Consider the following 25526-nt stretch of genomic DNA (forward strand, 5'->3'; position numbering starts at 1 on the left):
TACTAGCTGTGTGATTTCAGGCAAACTGTATAACCTTTCTAATCCTGTTCCTTAAACTGTAATCTGAGGATAATAATAGTACCTTTCTGATAGGTTAGTTTGTGGATTAAATGAAATACTTTTTTTAGAGGATTTAGCAGGGTGTCAGTGCTCAACAAATGTTTTGTTATTCTTATTTTTTTTTTTTTAAAGATTTTATTTATTTATTTGAGAGAGAGAATGAGAGAGAGAGAGAGCACATGAGAGGGGGGAGGGTCAGAGGGAGAAGCAGACCCCCTGCCGAGCAAGGAGCCCGACGCGGGACTCGATCCCGGGACTCCAGGATCATGACCTGAGCCGAAGGCAGTCGCTTAACCAACTGAGCCACCCAGGCGCCCTTGTTATTCTTATTTTTGATGTCATCATTGTTATTTTTTTAAATTAATTTCTCTGTATTTGTCAGTAGGTCAAAATGATGATTAGAATATATACTATTTCTATAATGTTTGACAGTTTTTATGACCTTTTCTTAATTAACCCATAATAAGTTGCAGTAATTAACTTTAGTTTCTGTCATAATTCTTTCTGAGATAAAATAAATTTGAGATTTGATATTTTTATGGTAAACAGTAATGCCTCATTAATGAAATATTGTTTTTTTTTTTCCTTGAGGCTGGTACTAAAAAAGTGGTGGGGTGGAGGGGATATCAATTAAAAATAAAATTTAAATATAATGCAAAAGAACATCATCACTTTAGAGGGCAGAGAATTATAAGTTCAGTGTAATGTAAATGTTTTTCTTCCATTCTTCTCCCTTAGCCAAGTTCTAAAGTAGTAATATGATTATATGGAAGGAAGGAATATGATTATAAACCTTGTTCCCTAATTAGTGTTCATTTTATAAAGGACTATAATGCTGCAGAAGACCAATGAGATTCTTCATAAATAGGAACTTGTCAGAGTCACTGACCGTGGAAAGGTGGTGGTTTTATTTCTAAGCCCTCTGACCAATCCCTGAAGTCACCTCTTTTTCTGCCTTTTTCTTCTGTATAAAGAAAACTCTTCTGTATTGACTCTGCTCTCATACAGTTTGAATTGAAATAAATTTCTATCACATTAGGTAAGTTTGCTTTGTTCATGGATTTGTTCTGAGAGAGATGGGCAGATAGCCATGTACCCCAGCTGCTTGCTTACCAGGCCTTTTTGACTGAGAACTCCATCTTCCCAAGTTGTTTTGTTAGTTCACTAGCCACAGATTAAATGTTATTAGCTGAGCAGTTGGGTAAACCCCAGGGCAGGTGTAAGAATGCGTATTACAGGCTTATCCCGGAAAGCTTCTTAAATCCTTCCACCTGTATCCTACTGAGTGTGAAGCATGTTAGATAGGCAAGAAAGCTGAGAAATTATTCCCATGCTGATGAAGATATTTTAAAAATTACATCTTTCACTTTTGCTCCAACAATACTCACTATTTATTAAAAACACTCTATAAGGATTATTTTTTTTTCTTTTTAAATGAGGGAAACAAAAGGTTTTATAAGAGTTGGCTTTTCAAAACCCCAAACCAAGGGAGAAATATTAACATTCATTCAAAATTCAGAAGAAAGGAAGTTTTCCCATGTTAATGGTAAAGAGTAAAAGAAATTCCACTAGTGTTTATCTTTGTTTTCTTTTTCCATAGGCCAGCGTCTTTCTTGGTTTACCTAATGTTCTGTTTTCCTATACTTTCTTCATTTGTGTATCAAATATTTAATAATACATTTTTTTATTTTTTGTTACTATTGTCCTCTCCTAAGTTTTGGCCATTTCTGTCTGCATTTTTCTCTGCTTCCTTTAAGTCACTGTTTCTGTTTCCCATTTTGAGTCTTCTTTCATCCTTTTCGTCCTTGATTTCCTTCTCTTGTTTAGCCTCTTCTGCTTCTCAGTCACCTCTGTCCTGTGCTACCCTGCTCTGCTGGACATGAAGACCCCAGCGACTTCACTTTCCTGGACTTTTATTTTACATACTTTGATCTCTGGCCTCATTCATGTTTTGTCTGTCTCTCTGTCTCTTCATATGAATTACTGTCATTTCTACTATCTAATTCCTGTTGAAAAAGACACACTATTTTCATATGTAGTGATACTTTAACTCTTTAACTTCTTAATTCCTAAAGAAGCTTTAACATTTGTGAAAAGAACCCTAAGCTACTTGTAATCAGTGATGGAGAAAAGTTCTAAAATTAAAAGTTCATAAGGTTTTTACCTAAATATTACATTTTGATAGTTAAGATACTATCAAAATGAAATTTAAAAATCATCCAATTGATGTTTTAAAATATATTCTAGAAATCATAAGAAAATGTCAAAAGTTTAAACAAAATTGACATTTACATTTTAAATAGTATCAAAAGTGAACACAGAATCACAGAAAAAAAAGAGTTGTAATATTTGGGGTTGATAATGTCATTATTCTCTATATGGCGAGTTTTGATTAATTCATTTGAAGTAAAGCTAAAAGCTTATGATTTTCATATTAGATATACTTTCTTAAAATTGTAATAAATACCAAATGTTTAACATAGTTACCCAGATTCTGCAGAAATTATTTTGATCTTTATTTTTCATTAGCAGCAAAAGTACCTGTAACAGTATCTGTCATCTTTAGGCTTCCAAAGTTTCTAGACTATGAACTGGGAAGCAGGCTTCAGTTTGATAAATAAGTTCGATATCTTCTCTTTAGTTACTTATATGTAAAATAGAATGGAGGAAACCAGGTTATTTGCAGATCTAGAAAATCCAAAGTTATCCACCAAAAGTTCTAAGACTTCAGTATTGTGGCCAGATAGAAAATAAATACACAAAGATCAATATCAGTTAATCAATTAATTAGTGCCCTGAAATAATCACTTAGAAAATATTTTTTTAAAGATTTTATTTATTTGAGAAAGACAGAGAGCACAAATAGTCGGAGGGCAGAGGGAGAGAGAGAAGCAGATTCCCCACTAAGCAGGGAGCCCGACATGGAGCCTGGGACTGGATCCCAGGACCCTGAGATCATGACCTGAGCCAACGGAAAACGCTTAACCAAATGAGCCACCCAAGCACCCTGAAAACATTTTTTATTTAAGAAAATACAACCTGCTTTATGGCTAAATAGGTATACTATGTTTCTAGAATGCTTAATTTTTAACAAAAAACAAATTATCTCAAAATTATTTCATAAACCTAATATAATCCAAATAAAAATACCAGTTGAAGGAGGGAGAAAAATATGCAAGCAAAAATTGCCAAGAAATTTTTTTAACAAAAAAAATAGGAAAGCATAACTTCTCACTCCTTAGGTATGGGCTATGCATAATAACTTCCCTCCAAAGAGTACAGCATGGAAAGCTGGGGCAGGGGGCGTGGAGAATAACTTTAGAGTGGAGAAAACTGACAAGCACTCAGTGAGGTGATCAAGGTCAACTTCAACATCATAAATCATGTTGGTAATATTTGCCTTTGATAAAATGTAATGAAAATCACACTTTGCATTGTGGTCTTTCTCCCAGTAGCCCATAGCCCACTCTGATCATGAGAAAAACATCAGATAATTTCTATTAGTGTAGGCATCCTACAAAATTCCGAACCAGTACTCCTCTAAACTGTCAAAGTGATCAAAACAAGGAAATTCTGAGAAATCACCATAGCCAAGATTAGCCTAAGAAAACATGGCAACTAATGTGATATCCTGATTGGGATCCTGGAACAGAAAAAGGGACAGTAGGTAAAAGCTAAGTGTATTAGGTTTCTAGGGCTACCATAACAAAATACCACAGACTAGGTGGTATTTGAAATAGAAATTTATTTTCTCACAGTTTTGGAGGCTAGAAGTCTAAGATGAAAGTGTCAGCAGGGTTGATTTCTAGTGAGACCTCTTTCCTTGGCTTGCAGATAACTACCTTCTTGTTCTATTATCACATGGCCTTCTCTCTGTGTGCATGTGCTCTTCAAGGACATTAGTTCTCTTTGGATTAAGGCACACCTTTATGACCTCATGTAATCTTTCTTTTAATTGAGGTATAATTAACATATAATATTAGTTTCAGATGTGCGATGTAATTATTCAATATTTGTATGTATTGCAAAATGACATTTTATCTTAATTACCTCTGTTAAGGCCATATCTCCAAAGACAGTCATATTGGGAGTTAGGTCTTCAACTTATGAATTTGGGGGAACACAATTTAGTCCATAACAAGGAAATATAAATAAGCTATGGATTTAATAATAAGATATCAATATTGGTTCATTAAATGTAACAAATGTACCATACTAACAGGAGATGGTAATAATAGGGAAAATTGATTTGGGGGTATAAGGGAACTGTCTGTACTAACTGCTCAATTTTTCTGTAAATCTAAAACTCTTGAAAAAATAGAATCTATTTTTAAAAATAAGCAAATTTTTAGAAATTTTTTTTAAGAGTAAGAAAGTAATGATATTTGCCAGTCAGATGCCAAAATTATGAAAAGAGAACTGTAAGAGTGCTGTTGAAAATACAGGTGGATACTTACATGGTATTAATGTGAAGAAAGACTTAAGTATGACTTTAAAGACAGAGACCACAAAGGAAGAGGCTGCTCACAATGACTATATAAAAAATTGTAAAGTTCTATATGGAAGGGAGGAAAAAAGGAAAGAGGGATGGAGGGAGGAAGAAAGGAGATAGGTAAGTAAAACTCAACAAAAAAACAAAATTAAAGGACAAATGATAAACTAGACAAGGTATTTTCAATGTATGTGATGAATATAGATTTATTTTCTTAATATAGTAAAATTTCTCACAAATCCATAAGGAAAAGCTGAATATCACATTTTTTCAATGGGCAAAGGATATATACACACATATCACAAAAGAAGAAATACAGATAGCCAAATACATGGGAGAAAGGGAAAACAAAAGCTATTAAAGCAAAATAAGACACTCTGCCAATGAGGGTGTAAATTGATAAATCCTCTCTGGAGTGAAGTTAGACCATTCGTATGAAATACCTTAAAAATATACAAATCTTTGTCCCAAGAATTCTACTTCCAGGAATATATCCTAAGCATGAGTAAAGATTCTCTATTATAAATGATAGAAATATCTTAAACAAAAATAGGGAATCTATCAGCATGGGAAGCTTAAGAAGTAGAGCTAGGGCATTAGTAGATCAGAGAATTCAACCAGTGTCAGGAATCTCTCTTTTTTCTGTCTCCTGGCTCCATTTTCCTCTCAGTTGGCCTCATCCATCGACCAGGCTTCCCCTAGGGGGTGGGAAAGATGGCCGTCAGAAGCTCTAGGATCATGTTATGGTCAACCCAGTAGTACTAGGAAATGTTCTTGAACCAATTCTGTTTGGCCTTTTCTAATTCAAATGCCCATGCCCTGATGTAATCACTGGTTATTCTGGGCAGACCTATTACATGTGTCCCCTTACTGGGACAAGGACAGGGGATGTCATCCCGCTCCAACAACATGGACTCAGAGTGGAGAAGGGTCATTTCTGAAAGAGAAAGAATTATGCTACCAAAAGAAAGAATACTGAACCAGCCTCTCCTCCCCAAAATTTCTACAAATAAGAAAATCCAAATTTTTCTTATTCACATAGATATTATTAGCAGCATTTTGTTTATAAAAGTGAAAATTTGAACAAGCCTAAGAATCCTACAACACAGGGTTGATTGTAAATTGTCTATAGGATGACATATTAGACATTTTTTTTTTAGATTTTATTTATTTATTTGAGAGAGACATTACAAGCAGTGGGGAGGAGCAGAGGGAGAGGGAAAAGCAGACTCCCCACTGAGCAGGGAGCCCCCAATGCGGGGCTCGATCCCAGGACTCTGAGATTATGACCTGAGTTGAAGGCAGACACTTAACTAACTGAGCCACTCAGGCACCCCCAAATACTAGAAAATAATTAAATGATGTAGAAGTATACTTATCTGGGGCATCTGGGTGGCTCAGTAGGTTAAGCGTCTGCCTTTGGCTCAGGTCGTGATCCCAGAGTCCAGTTATTGAGTCCCATGTCATACTCCTTCTTCAGTGGGGAGTCTGCTTCTCCCTCTGCCCTTCCCCACCGCTCATGCACTCTCTCTCAAATAAATAAATAAAATCTTAAAAAAAAAAAAAAAAAAAAGGTAGAGTTATCCATGTAAAGAAAGATGATTGTGGTATAGTTGGGTATGAAATACAAATTATAAAATTTATGCATTATGATCCCTTCATATATATATATATATATACACACATACGTGTATATATATACACACATATACACACACATATTACATATAATACATACATGCATATATATATGTACATAGAGATGTACAGGAAGTGATGTACCTATATATTTACAGTAATTATTGATGAGCTAGGAGATGATTTTTGTTTCTTTTTTCTTTTTACTTCTAAGGATTGTGTTACTTTGCACAAAAAACCCCACAAAAACAGTGAATATATATTTATCATGCTATGAAAGTTATAAAAATAAAATTTCTATAATCCTTTGATTCTGTAAACAGTTTCTACCCTTCGAATGGCTTGTAGTCTAGTATAGACTGGATATATTTTAAAATATACATATAAGCCTCCAAAGTTAGCTAAGATCAAAGAAGTTATGTGTGTATGGTATGTACACAAAAATATTTGAAAAAGTCTATGCAGTGTAATAGAATATTATGAAATGATAACTTTATACAAGCACAGTTTGTATGTAGCACATATACACAAAATACAAAATTAATTGAAATAATGGACTTGGTGGAGGCATGATGTTTGAATCTCACTCTAATTATGTGAGGTAACTAGGGTGCATATCACAATCTCCTCTTCACAGATGAAGAAACAGGCCTGAAAAGCAATGTGACTTTCCTACAGTAACATTTAGTGACTGAACTATAACTCAAACCCAGGTCTTCCACCTGCAATCCACAAAAGTTTCCATAGAAAGTATCAGAGAAACTCAAAAGTAAGAGCAGATCCTGAAAACCAGGGCAGTCAGAAGATTTTTAGAAGGAAATGGGAATTACACTTGGGCTTTGAAAGGACAGGGGACACCGACCAGTGGGCAGGGGATGGTAGGACATTCCAGAGAAGTGACATGGACAGAGTATGCTGCAGGCCATCTATGATACAGAGCTGGGTGTGGTCCTTCCAAAGAATCAAATGTGGGCAAAACTTGAAAATTGTTTTGTCTTGCTGAAATTTTTCTTTAAAAACAACAAGGGCTATTTTTGCTTTTCAAATGCAAATCTCCTTTCCAGTCCTCCCCCTCAAAAGAAATCTTCAACCAGATCATTTAAGTTTCTTATCTGTAGTCCTATAGAATAATAAACAATAACTAGGAGTTATTTAGTTGGGTTCTTAGGAATTCTAATTTAACAGAAAATGAGAAGCTGTCAACACAATATACTAAAAACAAATTATGAGGATGACAGTTTCACAAAGAATGGCAAGGCCTTTCAACACAAGTCAAGGGAGGCTGTCTGAGGGCAATATATGCATTTTTCCCCCCACCTCATATCTCAAAGACCAAGAGTACAAAAGACGAATGTCAATCAGTAGGCAATTTAAGTGGCCATTTGAGGAAGAGAAGTGTTGGATTTTCACAGCATATTTATGTTAGTAATGGTGGGAATTCTTTGTTTTAGCTTTTTGAAATATTAGCCTTTTCTCTGGTATTGTGGAGTTTGAGAGTTACTGACCTAGAAAACTCAAGGGTTTATAAACATAATAGCTAAATAATTTGGAATTATATATTAATACTATTAAGGAGAATGGTGAAAAACACCAGAATTCTAGCCAAAGGTTTTAGAAGTGACTGGTTACCCAGAAACATTTTATTTATTCATCAAAAATTTATTGAGGGTGTTTTTCCTGCCAAGCATTGGTGACTGGTGCCGGTACAAAGGCAAGTAAAACAGAGCCAGCTGCAGTCTGGTGAGGGAGCCTAAACTAGAGAGATATACAGAAGAGGGTCTAACCCCACTGGAAAAAGAGGACAGGCCAGGAAAGGAATCAGGGACTCTTTCCCACAAGGGATGACACCTCAGCCAGTACAAGGGAGAGGAGAAGTGTATTACGATAGAGAAGCAGTAAGCAGGCAGGAGAGAACAGGTTTTGTTCAGGAAACTGCAAGTAATTCGGAATGTGTGGGATATAAATGTGATCAGAGAAGGTGATACAGGAACTTGGAATCAAAAGCCAAATTATAGAGGCCACATAAGAAATTTGGGTTTCATTGTGTAGACAATGGAGAGCACCAAAGGATTTAAAACAAAAGAGTTTTCATGGCTAGATTTGTACCTTTGAAAAATATATATATAACAGAAAAGACCCAGATATCATCAACTACAAGGCATTCCTTAGTAATTAGATGCCTGATAGGAGACTGCCAAACCACCACCCTTACAGGGGCAGCCCGTGGGCCTTTGACTCTCCCACTCTGGGACCTCCAGCTGAACGGGGTGTCCCGACCTAGCATCCTCATTTCAGGAAGTATAAGGAGAAACTGAGACCGAGATTCTAAAGAGCAGTGACTAAAGACAATAATGGGAGAAAAATTTACAGTTAATTACCTTTTTTTTTTTGCAAGCTTTCATCTAAAAGAGAGGTGCCTTTTCCCAAAGAGCCTCCCACATTGCTCAAGACATTTTTGGAACTTCTCTTTTTGAATTACTTTAAAGGCTAGCCTGGGAGCCATACAAATAATGATTCTTGTCTCTTTATAGTTGGATTTAAAAAAATTTTTTTTATTCCAAAATAAGCACTACCCCATCTGATTTTTTTATCCTACTCACTCAACTTAGCACTGAATTAACTTTCTATTTATTCCTAAAGTTAAATCCATCTTCATTTCATGAAAATTTATTACCTCTGAAGACATTCAGTAGAGTACCTCATCAGGTACTAATATTTGAAAGGCTAATATTTCAAAAAGCTAAAACAAAGAATTCCCACCACTACTAACATAACTCCTTACCAGCTACAAGTTTCTTGACCATGAAAAAAAAAGTTTGCCTGTGCAGTGGGGGTGATGACAACATCTTTCCTGCCTCCCCCATACCGTTACTACTATGAAGATATTAGCAGAAAACACGTGAAAGCTTTTTGTAAAGAGCTGTGTCAATGGATGCTCTTCTTGTCGCCTCACGCTTTGCAGGCAATTCCAAAGTGTGCATTTGTTCTAGTGTCTGTGTGTGCATCTCCCTAACAGACTGTTCCCTTTAGGATGGCAGGGCCTGGATCATATTTGGCTTTGTGTCCCCGGTGTCTGACACAGGGTCTCACGCATAAAAAGTCCTCAGATGTTTGTTGAGTGAATAATTGAATCTAGTTTCTTGTCTTATCTTCAAACCATATCTAAGAAAAGGATAATACACTTGTGATTATTCAGTTAATGAGCTCAGGGGCCACTTATGCTTCTTCAAATGAGTAGTTTGTCATTAGGAACTAGCTGTTCATCTCTGAAGGGGCCAGAACAAATAGCTGATGAAATAAATCAATGTAAAAATGTAAAGATTCTTAAACTTCAGTGCTGTGGGCTTAACTTTGACTGTATTTTAAAATCACCAGGAAAAAATTTTAATTACCAATTTAATTACCAATGCTGGGGCCCCATCCCAGCACAATTAAATCAATACCTCTGGAGGTAGAAGCCAGGCATAGTTTTTAAAGCTACCCAAATGATTCTTACGTGCAGCCTATGTTTACTGCAGGGCTCTAGGATTAGTCTGTAAGAAACTGCTTAAAAAAAAAAATCTGTCAAGGGGCACCTGCCTGGCTCAGTCGGTGGGGCATGTGACTCTTGATCTCGGGGTCATGAGTTTGAGCCCCACGTTGCACACAGAGTTTACTTAATAAAAAAATTAAAAATAAAAAACCTATCTAGTTTTACATGAGGGATCATAGTCAGTAGGAAAGAACATAAGGCATGCTCGCCCTGCAGTCTATGAGTAACAGCTAGCCGTTAGGTGAGAGGACCACAGTGGAAAAGCAGCAATCAGTATGTGCTGAGCTCTGAGAGGTCATGAAAAGGTGGGCTTGTGCTGAGCATGAGACTTTCTGCAGAGCTATTAGACATTTTAAAAGTTTATCACAGAAATAAAAGACATTCCCTGCCCACAAAAGGAGGTCAAGTGTTAGTTCAGCAGACCAGCTAGTACCAGCCAGCAGGTCTGGCCAGTACAGAAGATCTGGGGGTTTTGCTTTACAACACAAATCACCATTTTCAGCACTGGGAATACAGTTGGGGACAAGACTCAAACTGTCTCGAATAACTGACAGTCTGTACACAATTAAGTAGACAGCCAGTTACAAAAGGGTAAATGATGAAAGAAATGAAATAAGGTTGGTGAGATAAGAAGATGTAGTTGTTAGAGAGTTTTAAGGGTCTGGCTGAGGTAGTTCAGTCTAATACAATAGTCAATAATTCCTGGTCAAAGAAATGTATAAGAAAAATTATTTTAGGGGCACCTGGCTGGCTCAGTCAATAGAGCATGGGACTCTCAATCTCAGGGTTGTGAGTTCAAGCCCCATGTTGGGGGTGGAACCTACTTAATTAAAAAAATTTTTTAAAGATTATTTTAGAACCCTTGGAGGATTAGAAGAAGGAGAAATAATACAGATGTAGAACATTTAGAACACCTACAAAAATCTAAAGGTGGGGTGGTAAGTTCCTAAATTGGCAAGACTTGGGAAGGAGTGGTTTATAGAATTTCCAAAGAAAAAGATGGCTGTTTACACGATAGAAGCATAAGTAATCTTAATGCATTTTAGTCAGAAACAAGTTATTAATACTGGAATTCTATATTGCACTACTTACTCTATGTTTGAAAATAAGTACCTCTCTTGTGTTCTCCATTAATATTCATTACTGTCATTTCTTAATCTAGTTCATGATTTTTGGAGAACTTTAAAAACTGGATGTCAAAATAGTGAATTTAGTCAAGGTCCAGGTCCTTTTCGAAGAATCAGTTGTTTACTTTTGTTTATAATTTCATACAACCCCATGTGAAAAAAAAAGACCTTATTCTACCAAATAACCTCTATGAAAATGTAAGCCTCCATATTTCTGTAAAACACTAAAGTCAATGTTCTTATTTGAGAATCTGAGCTTATGTAAATTTTTTATTAATCAGAACTAAATTTTTTGTCTTTTCCTTCAAGTGAACAAGTTCTGGGGCACCTGGGTGGCTCAGTCGTTAAGCATCTGCCTTCGGCTCAGGTCATGATCCCGGGGTCCTGGGATGGAGCCCCACTTCGGGCTCTCTGCTCAGCGGGGAGCCTACTTCTCCCTCTCCCTCTCCCCCTGCTTGTGTTCCCTCTCTCGCTATGTCTCTCTCTATCAAATAAATAAATAAAATCTTTAAAAGTTCTAAAATGTTCACATGTAAATGATCAGTGTGCAATTAATTCCAAATAATTAACTGCTCTTGTTGGGCCAGTTCCATCACCAGACACAGAGTGAATAGTATTGAGTTATTGGGACATACAAACTTGTAAATGACCAGACCCTTATGTCCTTGAGTTAAGTCTGTAGTGTAAGTCTGCATGTATATTCTCAGAGGAGGCTGTAAAATGTGGGCATGCTTTCAATTCATGCAGTCTGTGATTTATGGAGGCACATAGGTCAGGAGTTTATTATGCTGAAAATCATAATAACTGTTTTGTTTTGCTTTTTAAAATGAAGTGACCAAAGCATGTTGAAAGATAAATGGGTGAACCATTTTGATTATGCTTTTATTTCTATTAAAGATTAAATGTTATTGCTGAGTAACCAGCCATGCTAAGTATTATGATATTAAAGCTGAAGTAGTTTGTAAGCTGATAGCCCCTTCTTTCCTCTGGGTTTAGGTTTGTTATTAATCAAAATGTTGGACTTGTTTAGTGCAGTGGTGTATGAAACAAACAGTTGAAAAAGACAGCTACTTTAATTTACGGCTTTCTGTTTTTTGCAAATTTGTAGGAAAATCTGTTTCTCTTTGTGGACTTTGTGCTGTTGTTCACATGTCTAGAGTTCATTTCTCATACTAGAGCCAACTAAATCCAATAGTTGCAAGCTACTCTCATGGGATGGAAAGGAGGAAGGTGCCTATAAGGTTTTAATTGACAAGTTCTGGTAAAGTCATTTTTGAAATGTGGGCAGTCCCTAATAGAAATGGATATTACAAAACATCCATCTGTATTTTTGGACAGAGAGAGCAATAATTTTTGAAATAGAAAAATGTGTATATAGAAAGATATTAATAAGTTAACTAAAGACAGTGGTTTTGTTTTTCACTATCAATATAGGAGTATTGAATAAAATTGCTTTAAAGGGCATGTTTCGAGCTACTTCCTGGTTTCGGCTTAGGTATCTGCACAAGAATCATTTGCTAAACACTTACTGAAATGCAGTGCAGGGTCTGTACTCTCCACGATGTGTAGTAAAGGACCTTCAAAAGGACATCCTGCCACCCTTCTAAACTTGTTCCTCAGAAGTGGAAATACACTTAATTCCTAAAAAGTATACTTTGTGGGGAATGCAGCACAGATTGTAAGATGTGTCAAAGAAAAAGACCACCTCTCATTACCTAAAACAAAAGGTTTAATTTATTACTTAAGTAAGGAAGAGCTATGCTTTTAGGCCCAGTCTCTGAGCAAAGTGGGTTGCAAATCTTACACAGAGTTTTGGGGTCAGGGATTATTTGGGGATTGACATCAGTCTCAGAAGCCCCATTACTCACGAGAGACTGTCAGTGATTGGCTGGCTTTCAGAAATATGTTTGCTAGAGAGCCCACCACTGATTGGCCAACTGTCAAAAGCATAAGGCTGTCACTGATTAGTTGGCTTTCAAAGGTGTATTTACTGAACTGAGTTGTCACTGATCATTTAGGCCTAAGCAAATTATCATTAATTGATTAAATCCAGTTTGTGTTTCAAACTGGTTCTAGTTGTTCTTTGTTACCATGAATGTAGAACAATCAGACTTTTTCTAGGAGTTGGAATTTTTTTTTATTCTCAGAAGCTAATACTTAAACACTGTAGGAAATTGAAAGCATAAGAAAATCAGACTTGAGGAATCCATTTAAATAAGCAACGATCTTATGATGCATTTCCTTTTTTTTCATATTTGTAGCTTCTAGTATTTTATTAGTATCTCCAATTGAAAAGTTGTAATCAAAACCTATGAATACCCTCTCTTCCTCCTCCCACAAAGAATCTACAGATTTATCCTACTAAATTGTATGATTATCCATGATAAAATTGATGCTATTTATTGTTACCATAAGCTTAATCCAGAGCTCTTTTTTCTATTTCTTCCATTAAATATATCTGCTCGTTTTCAAAGAAGATAGAAACAATTTAAAATGGAAACTTAGGAAGCATGGGCCTCAATATCACCATTCTTGAAATTATCTATCCGCATGGTTTTTCCCCTGTAATTGCTATGATAAAGAGGTCACTATACTTTCTGATTTTCTTTTTTTGTTGTTTTGTTTCTTTCTTTTTCTTTTTTATATGGTTGCCATACAATATTGCATTAGATTTCGGTGTACAGCATAGTGATTCAACTATCTATACCTTATACTACGCTCACCACAAGTGCAGCTCCCATCTGTCACCATGCAACACTATGACAGTACCATTGACTATATTCCTTATGCTGTGCCTTTTATTTCCATGACTTATTCATTCCGCAAGTGGAAGACTGTACATCCTATGCCTCTTTACCCATTTGGCCCATCCTCCCACCCCTCTCCCCTCTGGCAACCATAAGTACTCTGTATTTTTAGGTCTGATTCTGTTTATTGATTTGTTTTGTTTTTTAGATTCTACATCTAAGTGAAATAACATGGTATTTGTCGTTGACTTATTTCAGTAAACATAATACCCTCTAGGTCTACCCATGCTGTAAATGGCAAGATCTCATATGATACCTTTTGTAAAAAAGGGTGTTTACTAAAGCAAGAGAAGTGTAAGAAGTCAGCAGTTCTGACGGGTGATAGGGCATGTTCATGTATTGAAATTAGTTATGAAACTTGATGCAAATAACAAATTATTAATAATGAAGTATAGAAATGAGCATCTGATTTACCTCATTTAGTAAGTTAAAGTAGATTCTAGGTCATCTCTATAATAATATCACTTGTACTAATTGCATTCCAGTAAGCTTTTCTGGAATGGAAGGGGTGGGAATAGAGTTAAGACTCAACTTGTCAGCCCTCGAGAACAGTAGCTACTGAATCCTTAGTACCAACAATATTGTAACATTTTATTTCCCACCAAAATCTTTTCTTCAAAATCTGAATATATCCATGAGAGTTTATCACATAAGTAAACTTCACTCAGCATTTGTGCTACTGCAGGGAAAAGGGGTGGGGGATTTGTGCTAGTACCTACTGCCCAAATCTCTGCTTATTCAGGGGAAAAGAAATTCATGTAATATTTGGGTTTCATGTGGAAGTTACAACGGGTGTATGCGGAGTGTTAATCCCATAGGCAATTTAGCCCTATCAGCTGTGATAAAAGTGTTGGGTATGCCCACTTTAAAATTGCTTAACTAACAGGTGGGAAAAGCCTTAGTAGTTTTGTTTATATATCAAAATTGAACTTTTCTCTTTCCAAATTCATTCAACTGCCCTGAAATCTGGTCTTTGACTTCCCCATTTATTTCTGACACCTCCTAATGGGGGCAGAGCTAATCACTTACATATTTCCCTGCTGCTAAGGATAGCCAGCTTATGACCACTTATGATTCAAGCACATGTTGATACCTTAAGACCAGTAAGCATTTGATAAAGTGGGAAAGCAGGATGGTTAAATTTGTTGTAATCAACAGTAAGAGGAGGAAATTAGTCCATGGAGTTACGCCAAAGCTTAGTTTCCTTGTGCGTGAAAAAAAAAAAAAAAAACCACCTTTTTTTTTTTAACCCTGCAACTCCCCATAAAAGGCAGTCATAACACCATTTGAACAAGAATTTTCTTAACACATTGCTGACTCTTGACCCCTTTAACTACTGAAAACAAAAAGATCAGATAGGGGTGGTTTATTGTCTGGAGTTCTGCCCTGCAACCCTGCCCACTCTCGCTAAGTGAGTGTGCTCTTTATAGAAGCTGGCAGAATGTTCTCTGAGTTTAGTTGAAGGAACACTTCTGGGTAGAATTACTTTAACCTCCCATCAGGAAAGAACCTTCAAGTGAAGACTGAGGCAAAGAGACTCATTACTAAAAATACAAAGCAACAGAACAAGCTCCAGACATGTTTTTCAAACTTAAGTGTTTTCTGAGAAGTTGGTTTCCATGTGGTATAAGCAGCAATAAACAATAAACCCATGTTGGTGTTCTATACCCTTATGGTTCATTATGCCAAGGGCAGTAGAGTATAAAATTTCTACTTTCTGTTCTGCCAAAATCACTGAACCATCTCTCTCCCTCTTCAGGATGTCGCATGTACTTCAGTTTGAGGATAAAACCAGAAAAGTGAAAGATGCAAGCATGCAAGATTCAGACACATTTGAAATCTATGATCCTCGGAATCCAGTGAATAAGAGAAGACGAGAAGAAAGCAAAAAGCTGATGAGAGAGAAAAAGGAAAGAAGATAAAATGACAGTAATGTTAACTAGAACTAGCTAGAAATGTGCCTGCAATAAGTGGCCTTATAACAGCCATTGTTCCCAACAGCATCACTTATAAGGGTGTGAAAAGAAGTATTTTCGAACCTGTTGTCTGGTTTTGAAGAACAATTATCTTATGTAAATTGTGGAATGATTTAAGCAAATGTTTTTGGTTACCGGTACATGCTTTTTTTGCCCTCCATTTGACCTTTTATAGTGCAAAATCTGAAATAAAATAAATTTCCTGCCAGTTTACATGTTAACTATTTGTCGACTGTGCCAGCCTGTGTGTCTGTTTATCCTAAAATATGTGAAGGCTTTGTTTTCAAGATTTTTTTTATAAGAAGTTCTTGCAAAAAAGAGTATTTAAGGGAAAGCTCCCTGGCATTCTGTTACCACATTACTAAATTTAGAATATAATAAAAAAATACATACTATAAAGATTGATTTTTGTTGTTGTTGTTTTGGATATAAATATCTAAAAATAGCCAAATCAGTAAGACTCAGTAGCCCCATGCCTTTTTTTTTAAAGATTTTATTTATTTATTTGACAGAGAGAGACACAGCGAGAGAGGGAACACAAGCAGGGGGAGTGGGAGAGGGAGAAGCAGGCTTCCCGCCAAGCAGGGAGCCTGATGCGGGGCTCGATCCCAGGGCCCTGGGATCATGACCTGAGCCGAAGACAGATGCTTAACGAATGAGCCACCCAGGTGCCCCAGTAGCCCCATGCCTTTAATGCTTGAGGAATCCCCAAGGGAATATTCTCACCTGCATCTAAGCCAACGCCTGGGTTTTACAGATATAATCAAGACACTAATACACTAAGTAATATCAGCCAAGCTTACTGCACACACTGGCCTAATACGGAGCTCCTGTCTACTCCTCTGTCCTTCTCAGCTTAGCAACAGCAGGAGCACATGCAGAGGTCCCATTCTAGCAACAGAACTCATCAAGAATTTAGCCTTTGATGACAACCACGCATACTGGTTATTTACTATATATTATCTATATTTTACTCATTTTTTCTAGAATCTGAATCCTCAAATTATACCACAGGCTGACTTTCAGTTACCTAATTAAACCTCACCAGCCACATCTTTTCAGATAGTGTCTCATCGCCTCTCTTTTTCCAAATGTAATCCAACAGACTTTCTCTAGAGCACTTGTTCTCAAAATGTAGTCCCAGATATTACACTGCAGTGGCAACAGTATCACTTGGAGACACGTGAGAAATGCAGATTCTTGCCATACTCCCCATCACCACCACCCCACCTCCAGATTATTGAATCTGAAACTTTGAACCCAGAGGATTTGTTACACGGATTGCTGGCTTCACTGCTGATGATTCCATCTTTGGAGCATGGCAATATCTAGTAAAGTTAAAGATATGCATATCCATTTATCCAAAAATTCTTTTTTTTTTAAGATTTTATTTATTTGTCAGAGAGAGAGGGAGACAGAGAGTAAGCACAAGCAGGGGGAGCGGCAGGCAGAGGGAGAAGCAGGCTTCCCGCTGAGCAGGGAGTCTGCTTCTCCCTCCTCCCTCTAACTCTCCTCCCTGCTTGTGCTCTCTCTCTGTGTCTCAAATAAACAAAATCTTTAAAAAAAAAAAAAAAAGAATGGATAACTAAGTTGTTGTATATCCATACTATGGAATACTGTGTAGTGACGATCAATAAACAAGTTATGTGTTAGCTTATCTTAAAAATAATGTGAGAAAAGGGAACCATCTCTATAAAAATTTAAAACATGCAACACAGCATTCTATTTTGTTTAATGATGTACACATGTAGCAAAAGTATAAAAACACGAATGAAAATAGTGGTTACCTTTGAGGAGGTAGAAGTAACATAGGGGGCTTCATTTGTGTTTGTAATGTTTTATTTCTTAAGGGAGATGTTAGGTACTCAAGCCTCATTATATTCTCTCTATATTCTAGTATGCCTGAAATATTTCATATTTTTCCTTTATGATCATATCTAGAACCTGAGGTGAGAAGACAGAAGGACTCCCAATAGTAACAAGAACACTTTCTTTTTTGCTTCAGAAGTAGGAGAAAGTCTCAAAGAGGAGGAGAGGGATAGGATAGGGGTGCTCTGGGGAAATACCAACACACTCAAAAGTAGGGTAATTAGTAGACACCAACCCACCAAAATATAAGCTAGTGTTTAGAAGTGTGCCCTATCTTCCCCTCACTACAAAGTTATAATATCAGTTGTTTTACAGATACTCACAAAGCAAAATTATGTTTTCCAAACTCACGAAGTTTGTTGGTTATTAGGAAATACATTAGCACTGGATTTGTTTATATTGAAGAATCCTATAGGTTTCTCTCCTATTTCTACCTGAATGTGTCCATCTTTAAGAATAGAGGGGACCACAGGCCTCCAGAGAACAAGCCAGAAGAATATTTGTAGGCATAAAAATATAACTGAGTGACAAATTAAACCCTCAGGTTGGTTGAATGCTCCTTATCCTGCTTTAACCACAAGGAACAGAAAAACCTGAAATTTTACAGAGATTAGAATCCCATCTGAAAATTTCACCATGATAGTAAAATTCACTTAGAACTTAACTGCATCAGGGCGCCTGGGTGGCTCAGATGGTTAGGCATCTGCCTTGGGCTCAGGTCAGGATCCCAGGGTCCTGGGATGGAGTCCCGCGTCAGACTCCCTGCTCGGAAGGGGGCCTGCTTCTTCCTCTCCCTCTGCTGCTCCCCCTGCTTGTGCTCTTTTGCTCTCTCTGTCAAATAAATAAATAAAATCTTTAAAAAAAAAAAGAACTTAACTGCATCATAGCAATAACAATTTTTTAAAGCTTAAGAACACAGTTAAATAGGGGCACCTGGGTGGCTCAGTCGGTTAAGCGGCTGCCTTCAGCTCGGGTCATGATCCCAGGGTCCTGGGATCGAGCCCTGCATGGGGCTTCCTGCTCGGCGGGAAGCCTGCTTCTCCCTCTCCCACTCCCCCTGCTGGTGTTCCCTCTCTGGCTGTGTCTCTCTCTGTCAAATAAATAAATAAAATCTTTAAAAAAATAAAAATAAATAAATACAAGATCATAAAATTTAAAAAAAAAATAACATAGTTAAATAATTTTTAAATATGGTATTAAATGTGCTTATAGTAAAGTCTTTGGCATATCACAGGAATGTTTGGGCAAAAAAGAAAAATCTGTTCAAAGACAAAAAAAATAAAAAATATGTAAGAAAATTAAGCTTTATAGTTCTTCTAATTTTCTATTTATTTGGGTTTACTTTTCTTTTATGTGTCTTGCCATAGGGATGTCACCCTGAAACAGTGAAGTCTATCAGCATTCTTGTTGGTTGTCTATCACAATCCTGGACCTTCTGGAGATCAAAGAGAAAAGCAACTCCTGGCAATTTTCGTCTCATTTTCTGACTAGCCATTTTTTCACTTTGGTTAAAGCTGTTGGCAAAGTGGAAGTTAAAACTAATCCTAGACCTCTCCTTTCTCAATAGGTAATTGAAGTAAATGCAGATCTCCAGAATTTTTAATGGTATCATATCAAAACACATATTGTCACATGCCTCAGCTTTCCTTATGCTCCAAAGCCACACAGTCAGTAATACATCTGCTGCGTTCTTGACCATAGAACAAGGTCACTAAAACGTGTGAGATGAGTGGTTTGCTGCTGTTGTTTTTAGAACAAGTTCAATAAGCTACGGTGTCCTTATCAAACTGTCAGTACCAAGTTTCTTGATAGGATCTGACGTGTGAGGTACATAAACCTGTTCTGTTGTATCAGTGTGGCCTGTATGGAAAAGGTTAGATGAATGCAGAATATTGCCCAAACATGCTGTTTAATCTTGGTGATAACAAGAAAAAAAAAAAAAATAGAGGTGTGAAGTGAGTTACCATTGAGGGTTGTATCAGCATAAGTAATTTGTATGTACGGGGTGTAGAGAAGTTAAGAGGGGTTACATTCTTTAACACTGTCATTCACAAAAAAAAAAAAAAAGAAAGAAAGAAATCAGGTCTGGCTCCTCTATGGCTTTGACTCCAATCCAGTGACTTTATACAGTTTATCAGGTGCTACCACTTCTGCTTACTAGAAAGCAGGAAGTTTTCCTGCCACACATATATTTTATCTTCTTGTTTTACCTTTTAATGAAAGGAAGCGAAACAGAAGCCATATTTTTTTTATCCTTTCTAAGAAGAATTTGATGAAATTTTAATTCCAAGAGAAAAAAAAAGACACAAATCCTAACGAAGACAGGTATTAGAAGTCCCCTGCTTATAGAAAGAATACTCATTTATTCCCCCAAATCCCCCTCATCAAACCATACAGGAATATCTTTGTCACAGGTGCTAAGAGTTTCATTAATCCCTGTGCAGAGTTATTTTCAGTGGTGTACTGGTAAAATGGAAAGAAACAAAAAGCCCTGATTTGTAGCATTTGCAGACTTCCATGGTGTAAATACCACGGCGGACTTCAAGCCACCAAAGGAAGCCCCAATATACAATTGGTTATTTTTCCCATTCTGTTTCACCTCAAGCTAAAAGCTTATATAGTAACTCTTGCACTGGCACTAAAGAACTCACAAAAGCTTTTAAACTTTTTCCAAGATCACAATCTTCATGTGTATTTCTATTTTATGTGATTACTTCACATAATTTGGTCAAGTTCTAAGTTCTAGTAACATCTGCATCCTATGTTTTTATGACTAGTTTGTATCTTCAGATTCTTTCAACAAAGTTTCCCAGAGCCACTTGGCTCACATTTATTTTTCCCTCTGCCTGTCATTTTTGCCCCAGTCATATGTCCAACTCAAGAAGCAACCACATCTCACAGACAAAAAGTAGGGAGGAGGAAGAAAAGAAATGTAATTATAGTTCTTTGAATTATTTCCTATAAGTGATAACATACCAATTCATCATTTAATTTTTTTAAAGGTATTTTGGGTTAGGAATAAAGAATCCTACCTGGAGAGAAAAGAAGACTGGCTTCTAATTAAAATGCAGACAGGAGTCTGGTCTCTCTCCACATCTGCTGGAAATTATTCCTTTAACGTTAGATCATGGTATTAATTCATGTTACTTGTTCAGCAAAAACAACTTCTAGAGGCTTTCTTCTCAGCACCAGTCACAAAGAAGATATTCTTGGTCTTTTAGAAAATTAAGTCTCTCATCTTCATGATGCCAAAAATGGATAATTGTTGCTAAAGTTCTGATACTTTTTACTAATTAAAATAGTTTTGAGAGCAGGAAACTCTTAAGTGACTTTCCCATTTATTTTCTGAATTTAATCTAGTTGGAGCTATAATATTCAAAATTTTAATTGAAGGGTATCATGTATAGAAAATAAATGACTAAAGTAGAATATATTTTATGGTTAGTTCTCAATAGTTATGAGTACACTTACAATTTGTGCGTTTCCTCTTTTTTTGATGTGTACAAATTGTTCTTCAATTTGCAATTTTTGAGGAAATATTCTATTTAGGGTAAGAGGAATGTAATCATTTTATCTCTGTTCTAAAGTTATACTATATTATTAGTGTAAATGAATAGATTTAGAATGGATACTATCTCCCAAGCAACTAAAGAATTCAACAAGTGATTTTTGAATAAATTTAGACAAGTTATACAGGATAGTATGTGAGGCACAGGTCCATTTTAAAGTGAAATTTCATAATTTCATTATATGGTCTTCATGTCCCATCACTGATATGTCCAAAACTAACCTCTCATCTGCACTTGCTTGCCCTGCCTCCACCAGTCCTGCTTTCTCCGCACTGTCACCCATCTCTGCATTGGCAATACCATCTTTCCAGTTGCTCAGGCTAAATATTTGCATTCCTGTCTTTACATCACACCCCACATCCATTCTGTTACAATATTCTGTTGGCTGACACCTTCAAACCATATCCAGAATTTCACCATTATTTACCACTTCCTACTGTTACCACCCTGGTCAAAGGGACCATCAACTTGCACGTGGACTACAACACTAGCACCATAACTAGTCTCCCTGCTCCCCACACTTGTTTCGCTGTAATTTATTAACATAGCAGCCAAGTGAAACTTTTTAAAACAGAAGTCACATAGTTATACTTCTGTGTTCAAAACCCCTCAATAGTTCCCCCATTTAATTCCGAGTAAGAGCCCACAAACTCACAATAGCTACAAGACTCTAGATAATTGCCACCCCTCCCCCTTAACCTCTGATCTCCTCTCTCATTATCCTCCCCATTGCTCGCTTTGTGCCAGCCACACTATCCTTCCTGCACTTCATCAAATGAGCTAGGTGTGATCCACCTCAGGTGCTTTGTACTGAATGAGCCCTCCATCTGAAACACTCTCCTCAAGATGTCCAAATGGCTAACTCCTTCAGCTCCATCAGGTCTGCTCTCAAATGGCACTTTTTCAATGAGGCCTACAGCAATTGCTCTACTTTAAAATTGCAACTCATCTCCCCCCCATGTGCTCAATCTTTCTAAATTTCCGTCTCCCATTATATTCAATAATATGATAAACACCTAAGCACTTTGCTTATTAATGTATTTAACTCTAACAAACAACCCTATGTAGCAGGGGCCCTTGTTGTTATTTCACAAATGAAGAAACTGAGCCTTAGAGAGGTTTCTTACTTATTATTTATCATCCAATCTCCTACCCTAGAGTGCTCTACATGAGGGCAAGAATTTTTTTCAGTTTAGTTTACTATTACTCCAGTGCCCAAAACCATGTCTAACAAATAGTAGACACTTAATAAATACTTGCTGAATGAATAAATCAAGCAGTACATTTTAAAAAGTACCCAATATCATGTTATTCCATATTTTATCATTTACTATCACCATCATTTCATAGAGTTAGAACATTTTTACACTAAAAATGAAGGAAGGATTCAACCTCAGTTCAGGGACAGCTCTAACATTTGAATAAATTTAGCTTTAGAAAAACCTTACTACATTGTCTTTTTCTCATTTTAACATAAGACACTTTGTCTCAGATGGGCATTGATCCACAGACCAGTTTTGGGGAACCACATTTCTGTAGAGAAACAAATTTCTACCCATATTCCCTGAGTACATGCTCTTTTTTTAAATTAATTTTTAAATTTCAATTAATTAATATATAGTGTATTATTAGCTTCAGAGGCAGAGTTCAGTGATTCATCAGTCTTATATAACACCCAGGGCTCATTACATCACGTGCCCTCCTTAATGTCCATCACCCAGTTACCCTATCCCCCCTCTGCCCCCCTCCAGCAACCCTCAGTTTGTTTCCTATGATTAACCATAGAAGACTCTTAATCATAGGAGTACCTGCTCTTTATAGAAAGCAATATTCTAACTCCTGAGATTAGAAAGAACTGAGGGCCAACATGTAATGTGCAGAAAGTAAGGCTATAAGTCAAAAGAAAGAATAGACAAGAAAACTGGGCTCTTACAAAGCTTATAATGATAAGAGCAAAAATTTGATGGATAGTTTATGCCAAACACTCTTCAAGGCACTTTATCTGTAGTAACTCTTCCAATCTTTATAAACAGCTCTATAGAGTAGGCTCTATTATTATTTCCATTTTACAAATGAGGAGGAGATCTGAAGCTTAGAACAGTTAAATAATTTGTCCAGGTCACACAGTAAGTAGAGGAGCTAGAATTCAAAACAAGAGTGACTCCCAGAGTTTCTGTCCTTGATCACTAGGATACCATGCCTCTCATTACATAAGCTAGCCTAATACTGACCTACAACATTTATAATCTAGTGAGGCAAAGGGGGAAGACAACACCCAAAAATAAAATACAGACAACAGTGATTTCATTTGAAACTAATTATATATGTAAAAATGCTGGTATGAACCAAAATTTCAGTTTGGTGGCATTAATCTAGAACTGCTTCATGGCAGAGGCAATTTTAACCATAATTTGGAAGGAAGGGAGAACATGGCATCGAGAAGACAGGTCATGCTTCAGGTGGAGAGGACATTGTGCAGACAAGCGATTAAGATAAATGCCGGAGACAGCAATGTGTCTACATAATGCCAAAACATCTGGTCAATTCAGTTAAAAAAAAAAAAAAATCTCTATCAATGTAGTGAATTTCTTCAGTCAATCCAGATGTTTGGCATCTTGTAGACAAAACATCCAGATGATTAACTGAAGATTTGACAGAGTTGACTGGATTAACCAGATGTTATAGCATTGTATAGACATGGTGTCAGGACGTTTGCTTGGCTGGAGTGGAATCCAGCTGTAAAGGAGATAATGGTGCAGGCAGTGAGAGGAGGCTTTGGAGCAGAGGACCTGGAGGTTCGATTTGATGCAACTGGGAGCTGTTGGAGGACGAGTGTGATGGAAATGATGCTTCAGGAAGAGGATTCTAACAACTCTGAGAAATTTAAAAAAAAAAAAATGGTGAGAGGAAAAGCTGTAGACAGGAAAGAGGATGTTAGGAGAGTGCAGGTGTGTGTGAGGTAATTAGAGCCTGGACCAGAATCAGGCTTGGGAAAGCAACAGGAAGGAGCGGATCTGAAAAACATTACAGAAAAAGAACAGGAAGTCATGATGGCTAGACAAGGGAGTGAAAATGCACATCACCCTAAGGTTGGAAGTGCTGAGGCCTGGGAAAGCAGCTGCCTTCAGCCTCACCACAGTAGTAAAACAAGAGGGGATCCCCAAGAGACTCCTCCCCTCAACCTCTGTTTCAGAGGCCACAGCCAGGCCCATAGGCAGAGGGAACTTGAACCACAAACATATCTCTCATACTAAGTAAGGGTCCTCGACCCTTTATGAGCCACCTACACTGATTTCCCTTCAAGTCCAATTTCATAAAAGGATTGAGAATGCTGGATTCAGGTTGTAGGTAGACATGATTTCAGGAAAAAGCCTAAAAAGATGGTACTTTAATGGCATTTGCTTTTATACAGCATATAATGTAAACTTAAGATGTATAGGGGTATGAGTAAATTAGATGAAGTGAGATTATGAAAATTTACACAATACATATATAACTTGACAGATTGACATTCTTTTTTTTTTTTTTAAGATTTTATTTATTTATTTGACAGAGAGAGAGGGAGCACAAATAGGCAGAGAGAGAGGGAGAAGCAGGCTCTCTGCTGAGCAGGGAGCCCAATGCAGGGCTGGATCCCAGGACTCTGGGATCATGACCTGAGCCAGAGGCAGACGCTTAACCAACTGAGCCACCCAGGCGCCCCCATCGACAGATTGACATTCTAAAAGCCTGTTAACAGAAACAAATTAATGGCTGAATCTAAGAAGTTATAATATATTTTTTTTAAATCCTTAATTTATGAAAGCTTGGAATGTTCAACCCTTGGTATTTTGCAGATTTTTTTTTAAATTCCAAGTATCTGGGCGCCTGGGTGGCTCAGATGGTTAAGCGTCTGCCTTCGGCTCAGGTCACGATCCCAGGGTCCTGGGATCGAGTCCCACATCGGGCTCCCTGCTCCTTGGGAGCCTGCTTCTCCCTCTGCCTCTCTCTCTCTCTCTGTGTCTCCCATGAATAAATAAAAAAAATTAAAAAAAAATTCCAAGTATCTTACTTGATAAGAATCAAGTTTATAAGGAGACACAAATTCCAATCTGTTAGATTTAAACTATGCTAGTTGTATAATAGCGTGCTCATGTGTAGTAAAAAAAGTATTCTAAATATCCATGCAATTCATGGTTTTACAAATTTGCCGTTTCAAATATTTACAGCCCCAGGCTTATCAGCCTACGTAGCTGTTGTGTGCCCTTTACAAACACACCCAGGTTTTCTTCAACTACTCCCTTGTTCAACAGAGAAAGAACCTTCAATAGAAGTTAATCTCTCTTTGTTCATGGTTTGGTACAAAACTGAAAATCAATCTCTATTTCTCTCTTTCCTCCCCCTCCTCCAACCAGAAGAATAAAACAGAATGTAAGATCATAAATATCTGAACATGTTTCAGAGTCACCCTGGAGCA

At 37.0% G+C, this 25526-nt stretch overlaps 1 protein-coding gene across 1 annotated transcript in view; it reads left to right on the plus strand.

The window, feature by feature from the left end:
* Window positions 1–16159, plus strand: part of CWC27 (CWC27 spliceosome associated cyclophilin) — a 200045-nt gene extending 183886 nt beyond the window's left edge. Inside the window, exon 15 of the mRNA XM_021702127.2 lies at window positions 15416–16159. Coding sequence (XP_021557802.1) covers window positions 15416–15578 — 163 coding nt within the window. The 3' untranslated portion in view covers window positions 15579–16159. The remainder of the gene's footprint in view (window positions 1–15415) is intronic.
* Window positions 16160–25526: the final 9367 nt, after the last annotated feature.

Source organism: Neomonachus schauinslandi, chromosome 7 (genome assembly GCF_002201575.2).
Source record: "Neomonachus schauinslandi chromosome 7, ASM220157v2, whole genome shotgun sequence".
In the NCBI taxonomy this organism is placed as follows: domain Eukaryota; kingdom Metazoa; phylum Chordata; class Mammalia; order Carnivora; family Phocidae; genus Neomonachus; species Neomonachus schauinslandi.